This window comes from Aptenodytes forsteri, unplaced genomic scaffold, assembly GCF_000699145.1.
Source record: "Aptenodytes forsteri isolate BGI_AS27 unplaced genomic scaffold, ASM69914v1 Scaffold265, whole genome shotgun sequence".
Classification (NCBI taxonomy): domain Eukaryota; kingdom Metazoa; phylum Chordata; class Aves; order Sphenisciformes; family Spheniscidae; genus Aptenodytes; species Aptenodytes forsteri.
In genome coordinates, this window is record NW_008796175.1 from 1,762,972 (window position 1) to 1,770,719 (window position 7,748).

The 7,748-nt window shown below is 41.5% G+C and overlaps 1 protein-coding gene across 2 annotated transcripts in view; it reads left to right on the top strand.

The window, feature by feature from the left end:
- Window positions 1–2,664: 2,664 nt before the first annotated feature.
- KLHL13 (kelch like family member 13) overlaps window positions 2,665–7,748 on the top strand; it is a 79,927-nt gene continuing 74,843 nt past the window's right edge. The window contains exon 1 of one of the 2 annotated variants that reach the window (XM_009287595.1): window positions 2,665–2,731. Coding sequence is in view for 1 of the 2 variants with exons in the window: in XM_009287593.2 (XP_009285868.1) it covers window positions 2,746–2,754 (9 nt within the window). In the remaining variant the exon portion in view is untranslated. The other variant, XM_009287593.2, reaches the window with a different exon arrangement.

Here is a 7,748-nt window from a genome sequence, read left to right on the forward strand (position 1 = left end):
GCTGCCCTTCAGCTTCACATTCCCCACCAGCCCCTCCTTGTTGGTGAGAACAAGGTCCAGCATACCACCTCTCCTTGTTGGCTCCTCTACCACTTGGAGAAGGAAGTTATCATCAACACATTCCAGGAATCTCCTGGATTGCTTATGCCCTGACATGTTGTCCTTCCAGCAGATGTTGGGGTGGTTGAAGTCCCCCATGAAGACCAGGGCTTGTGAGCATGAGGCTGCTCCTGTCTGTCTATAGAGGGCCTCATAATTATGTGACCTCTTCTGCAGAATGCCAACCAAAATAAGCTGGAATGGTTTAAACAGCCTAAATAATCACTCTTCGTATCGGTTGATCCTGAGTAAATAGGTTAGAAAGTACTTCAAGAGCAGCTCACTTGGTAGCCTTCTGGCAGAGAGCAGGGACAAGCAGCTGAGGGTGCTGACCTCTTCCAAGGCACAGTTGTATCTAGCTGAGGAGATCCAAACCCAGGGCAGAGGTTCACAAGCTAAAAGGCTGCTCGACAGGCAGAAATGTGGCTTCTCTGCTGCAAATAACCCTGTGATTACGGGTGAAGTAAGAAAATCCCAGTTTATCATCCTCATAGGGAATAAGTGTATTTTCTGGTTAGGCTGTAGCGATCTGCTGGTGTGAAGTGGAAGAAGTAGTAGTTAAATTTAGACATGGTTTATGGGGATGCAGGAGGTGGCATTAGTGCTAGCGCTCAACTGATAGTGCTGCCAGGCTGGCGGGTGCTGTGGGATGTGGTGTGGGGTTGCTGCGCGACAGTGTCCTGTCTTCCCCATGTGCGTACGGAAAAGTCCACACTATGGTTATAACCAGCTCCCATTACTAGTTCAGATTGTTTATTCATTAGTAAAATTAATGGTAGGAGGGAGTTGGGCCCGAAAATGCGAATGTGCAAGAGAAGAGGTTGCATGGCAACACTTCACCGTCCCGAACATGGAGTCAAGAATAAATAATGGTGGAAAAAGAAATGGGAGGAGGAAAAAATGAGTGGGTTGGAGGAAAAAACGCTATCTTTGTATTGACTTTATTGTTTCAGTGCCATCCCAGATGTGTCTAACAAGTCTGACATTGTTCAAGATTTTCATTACTGGGAGCCTTTCACAAGGCCCTCCACTGTAATGCTTGTGTGTGTCACTGGGGTAGCCTGACACGGCTTTGCAGAGACGCAGGTTATGCAAAATGCTGTGATAGGGGATGGTGGGAAGCCTGGATCTTAATCCCAGTTTTAGAGGGCTGATTGCCACCAGAAACTACTTTCTAACTTCTTGTCTTTCTGGCTTTCTTCACCAAAATGACCTGTGTAAGAGGCTTCCTGATGAATTGTGTGTGTTGTTCCTGACACATTAATATTTTAATTCTGGAACATGGGTCTTTCTGATGGCTGCCATGCATAGATGTGCATATATAAAAAGCAAAATAATTTGATGCATTTCAAGGAGGAGTATCAAAAGGAAGAAAGCTTCATGAAAAAGACTGCAATTGCCTCTCTAATCTTCAGGTAACTCCTTTGTTTCGGTTAAGAAGTTTGAATGTCCCGTAGTGCTTCTCATCTGTTACTATTGGTTAACTTGCGGTTTCCTATGTGTTTTTGTTGTTAGTACTGTTTTATGTTTTAACTGGATGAATAGCTTCAGGTTGGCAAGGGCTTGTAATTGAAAAAATATTGTTCGTTCATTGAATTACAAAAGTGACCCTCACTTACTGGTGCTAACTGAACGTGAGAATACGAGTTGCCAACTGTAATGTTTCAATTTTTTTCTTTTCTGAGAGGAAATACAGAGGAAGTGAAAGCCAGCAGCGTTGTTGCCAGTGTTTCCTCACTCTGCTTTATGTTAGAATGAATAAAAAAAAAAAAAAGATTGCCATTGCAAATGACAATACTGCCAATTGCTCTTTGCATTTTGGGGTAACTGGCTGCTTTTTTCCTTGTCAATTGGACGTGCTATCATTTCAGCATTAAAAAGAAAAGCAGTGTCTCCTCCCAAATCCTGCTCTCCAGTTGTTCATTCTGGCCAGTAAGATGACTTCCAAATGGCTGTGAAACCTTTCGCTGTAACTTTGTGCTATTTCAGCTCCGTTGTGACTGGTGCTCTTTCTGCAAACCCAGCCAGATAGTTTCTTGCTGTGATAGCAAATGTGGGGTGAATTTATGAAAAGCATGCTTGGCTTAGTATCATGATGCAGGGTATTACTTCTGTTAGGACTTCTATACCTCCTGTGATTTGTATGCATTTAGTGATTTACATAAAATGGTCGCTCTACTTCTGAGATATACAGAGAGACTGTCTGACTAGCTTGAAAGCAAAAATTAGCTCTGACTTTTTTTTTCTTCTGCACTATTGTTGAAATTGATTTTTATTTGAAGCTGTGGTCTTGCAGAATTGTGTATGAAATACTCTGTATACATGGAAAAGAGCAGGATGCCACAGATTTGTAGTGAGTTATGTGAACTTTCCCTCCAGGCAAGAAGTGGGGCTATGCAATTTTCCACTCACAGTGGAGATAGAGCTCAAAGAGCTGCATAAGCCAATAGTTAACTCTGCTGGAGATGCTGTACCCTGCAGTTCTTTAAAATAACATCTACAGTGAATAACAGTGTGCAAACGTGTGTGACTTTTTTTTTTCTCTCTCTTCCTGAACTTTGTTCTAGATGTCAAAATTAACCTGGACTACTTGGGAATGGCGAAACATAGCCCTGGGATCCTGCCATGAACAGTAAGAAAATTGAGATGCTTTGTGTATGCAAATAACTATTTTTTTTTAATGGTTAAACCCCAGTGAAAATGTTCCTGTTCAATTAACATAACTAGGCAACAGATTGTGTAGTTCAATGTGGATGTGCTCCCAGGTTTTCATGCAGCAAAGAGGCAGTACAGTAAGTCAGAGGGGAGGCTCAGTAGGGGAGCGCTCTTGGGGAAACAATACTCGAGATGTCTCTGCAGCCAGGGTGACACTGGAGGTGGGAAGGCTACTATGGGTGGTGTGTTATGAAATTATTGAGGTGATAGCTGAAGGATGCTTTCCTGTAAAGTGTAATTATATTGTGAGACTCCATTGTTATCTAGTGTATAATTATATCGAGAGGCCATTGTCACGGGATATCTTGAATGCAAATTAGTTTGAAATGTCGTTAGACAAATTAGTGGAAGAAAAAAGTGAATTCTGGAGTGGTAAAGACTGCATTCTGGGTGCAGTTTGTGGGAGGAAGTCCCTAGAACACTGGCTGAGGGAAGCTGTCAGTGCAGCGTCATTTTACTCTCACTGCTCCTGAATCGACTGCTGTTAGAAAGGTAGCTTGGCTACACAGGTCTTCGGCCTGACCTTTCATATCTGACTTCTGTGTGGTGCTTTCCTTGTACGAAACTTAGCGTTTAGTAGATGTTGATTAAATGGTTCAAGAAAGCAGGCACCTTTAAAGATATTCTCGAGTGTTGATCAAAATATTCAGATATTTTTGTGTTGTTGGTAGCCTGAAACTTTCTAGCTTTCAGGATATATAAATAAATACTCATATATGAACGTGCTCTGTATTCTTTATATAGCCTTTTCCAGATGTTGCAGTAGGCATCCTTAAATTGATGCACTGAAAATTATTCTGATGAATTTTCCCAGTACAAAATAGATGACTTATGAGAAACTATGTGGGTGAGTAGCATGCTTGTAAAGTGTAAATTTTCAGCAGATGCTGTTGATGCTATTTGTCAGCCTTTACTGGGACAGAAGTTAGAAGGCTTTTGTATTGTTAAATGTCGTGATTTGGATATAGTCAATTGGAAATGAACAGCTCTTGGAAATTCTTGTATCTAAACTCTTCACAGCACTTTAAATGCCTAACATGCAAATACTCAAATGAAAAATATTTCATTTTCTTTTGTAGAACTTTCTGACCATGTCATGTTTAATTCTTCCATGGGAGCAGTCTTTTACCCAGGGCTTTCAAAAGCCAGTTGATATACCTGAAATGTTAGGCATGTTAATATCTTGAAAATCTCAGAACTCTTCTTTGTTGAAAATACTGTAATTGTTAAATTGTTGTGGATCAAATTATGTAGCCTTAGGTCATTTATTAGAACAATTGATAAAGACACAGGAAGCTGTTCAGGTCTTTATACAAAGTAGTGTGTACAACACAAGGAGACACTGTTAAGACTGATTGCTTTCAGCTTTTCGAGAAGTTTGTTCAGCTTAGCTGAAAAAGACAAATGCATATATTTGTAGATTATTAAATGGCTTTGAAATCTTACCAGAATGCGGCTAAAGCTTCAGTTTACTTTTTCTGATCATGGATAGACTGAGCTAACAATTTTAAGCTGTGCTGCTCAGAGGTAAAACATTCGTTCATTTCAAACTGTCCTATTTAGCAAGCTTCACTGTTTGAAAGGTAAGCCAGGGAACTTCACTGTTCACAGGTTTGCTCTGACCAAAACCTTGTGATTTCTTGTGGAGTTGAGAACAAATGTAAGTAATGTCAGAGAATAATCACACATGTACAGTGTAGTTAAGAGGAATTTTAAGGATGGAAATGATTCTTGGTACAAGTTGAGACATCTAGAATGATCTTGGGTTTTTTGTTCCCTGCCAGTCAGTTCTCTAGAAGTTGTGTGGCTTCTCCTCTGGCTCTTCTTTTGAGGTGGCAATTGGGGCCAAAAGAGCTGGACTGTTGTTGTACTGGTGTTCAAGGTCCTTGCCTTTGGGAGGTTCTTAATGTCCATTTCTGGGACAAGTAGCATTAGAAATCCAAATCTCATCTTTGCTATTAATCCTGTAGTGTTCGAAAATGTCCATGTGCTACTAAGTAATAAGCTAAATTACTAACATGTGAAACGCATCTTATTCAACTCTCATGTCATTTGTTTGGCTTATAATAAGCCAGTGAGTGCCGTGTGCTATGTTGTGCTCTGGATAGCCTTATGACCTAGTGTTTCCTGAATTATCAGTTCAGTGGTTGTGTCTTTTTAAGGGATGCTCAGAATAGCTGTTAGGAAATAAAGGAAAACTAATGCCTTTAAGTTGATCTGCAGTCTGGTGTTCCCTTAGCTTCCACCTTCACCTGTTAACAGCACTCCAGAATTAGTAAGCTTGCTGACGGTGTTTGAAATCATGCTGACTAACTTGGTTCAGAAGCATTTTTCCCAGGCCTTTATTTGCATATGTAGATTTTTTTTTTTTTCCCCCCCAAGGATGTGGTTTAGTTGAAGCCTGCAGGTAAAGGATGTGGCTGATGAAAGTAACAGCAGGTGGGAAGGCTCATAGTTTAGTGGAAAGTGATTCCAAGGTGGCTTGTCACGTGGATACTTGAATGGTAGCTTAAGGAAATACCATGGATTTGGTTTCTCAGTGAAGCAGGTGGCTCTGATACTCTGGTGTGTGATATAGGAGAGGGGCACCAAAAGGTTTTACAGCAAAAAATTGGAAAGTGGGCTTGAATGTTCTGAACTTTTTTGCTTTTATTGTCAGATAACATATGCTGGCTATCCAAAAGTCACTTTTGAAGACTGGAACATTTCGGTCTACAGAAGTGTGCATTATTTTACTAGGAAGTTTCACAGGATTTCACCTCCTGTTGTTATCACTTGTTTTCAGTCTGGTGTGAACTGGCCTTTTTATTAACCCTTCCAGAGCAGTATTTAGTTGATGCCTCTAAATCTGTGGCATACACTCCCCAGAATGGAGTTCCTGACAAACGGAAGCAATCCATGTAGGCTAAGAGTCATAACTCTGTACTTTCATGGCTCTTGAGAGAGAATGATTAAAAACCTTCCTCCAGTCATAAATATGGAGGCAGAAGCCCATGTTGCCTTTAATAGAGGAGTGGCATGGAAGATGCTTGCTTTATAGTCTGGACACCCACAAACAGGAATATGGGCATTGTCATCGGTAGGGACTGCTCCAGATTGTGGGTGTAGTGGCAGCAGTAGGACAGCAGCATTTTAGGCAGCTGCCACTGCCAGACCATCTGGGTGCTGTGCACAGCTCTGAACGATGCTTGGAGCTGCAGCTGTGGATGAAGAGATGGTGCAGATGTTTGGGCCAAGGGCAGAAGAGACGGAGCAGTGCTGCTGTCCAGGCAACAAAAGCCGGTGTGAACTCAGGAGAGTTACTAATCCATCAGGTCTGCATGGCTCTGTCAGGGAGCTGGCTTGTCTCACTTGTGCTGTCTGGGGTTTTGGAAAAACACTGGTCCCTGCTGCCTGATTGCCCCCTCCCTGTGCTGGCACCTTAAACTCCTTGTTACTGTGGTGTGTCATCTGGAGCCTCCTCCTTGTCCCCCTCTCCTTTGGTCCCAGGCTAGGATTGCTGTGTGCAGAGATGGTCTCATTAGGGCTCAACCTAATTGGAGAAAAGCCCATTCCCTGGGGTTTGATTATTCTATGCTGTAATTGCTAAGCTCTGATTTTGAGAGCATAATATAGAGGCATCCAATATGGCATGACATTTTCCTGCTGCCTATGGTGCCATTTTAAACTGCAGGTGTTTTACTTGGATGCGATTTATAAGCAGCGTATTAATGGTTCAGTCTTCTTCAGAGAACTATTTTCTCTTGCTATATGAGTGAAATACTATACTAATGAGAAGCTTGTTTTTTATACGTAAAATATTACTGCAGACTTCTAAGCTTGTGTGAACATGCTGAAGCTTGGTTTATTTTCAATTTATTCGACCTATTTTAGGAACACAACATATTTTTAAAGTACATTAACAAAGTACATTATGTAACGAGCATGGTAGCATTCCTTTTGGTGGGTAAAACTCCTTCACTTAATACAGTTACTAAATTTCCATTAGGATAAGATCTGTTCTGCTACCTGGAGTTGTATTTCAACAGTTTATTGGCTTCCTTTATGACACTGAGTTTTTTCAAAATGCAGTACCTGGTCGACTGAAGCAAATTGGTAGCTTCAGTTGTATCTTCTGTAGTCTAAGATACGGGGTTTCTTTTGTGCATGGACTTGATTTTTATTGAAAATGTTTAAATACTTCTAGTTTGTAGGTGGAAAATAGTAATGATTCTATTTGTTAATTATTGATTATCAGGTGATACTTGATAAATGTTAATGCTGCTCTCAGGTAATGCAACTCTGATGCCTGTTATAAAAAATGGGAGGCTATGCTAATGTCCAGAAACGTGTACAAAGTTCACGCTGAAAATGCCTACATCAGGCTATTCTACATCCTACTTTTAAGAAAAAAATGCCTTTTCAGGCATATACTTCTCTGTATTTAGAGAAAGCTTCTCTTATTATTACTTCTTATTTAGAGATTAAAGCAGTTCTTTTAAGGCTATAGTTCAATGTCAGATTTAATCAGCTGCTGCTAAAAGGGACAATGTTGCTTTCTTCTGTTCTTTGCACGGTTGTTCAGTGGGTGCTGGGGTTGTGTGGCTGCCACCAGGTGAGTGGGATCACCTTGCTTGTCTGATGGGAGGCAGTGTTCGCTGTGCTGGGCGCTGCTTGCCCTCCGACAGCCGTTTTCTGATGAATTGTGCAGCTGGTTGGTTTGTTACGTTCAGCACAAGATAGGCAAGTGGTAGTTAGGTCAGACTAAGTGTAATGTGGAACTGTGTCCTTCATTAATGTTCCCAGGCTAGAATTTAGCCTCTTGCTCCCTGTGAATTTAGTCAACAGTCTGTTTTTCAGCAGTGTTGTGGTTTAACCTCAGCCGGCAACTGAGCACTGCACAGCTGCTTGCTCACTCTCTGCCCCCCCCCCCCCCCGGGGGGAGGGGGGGGGGA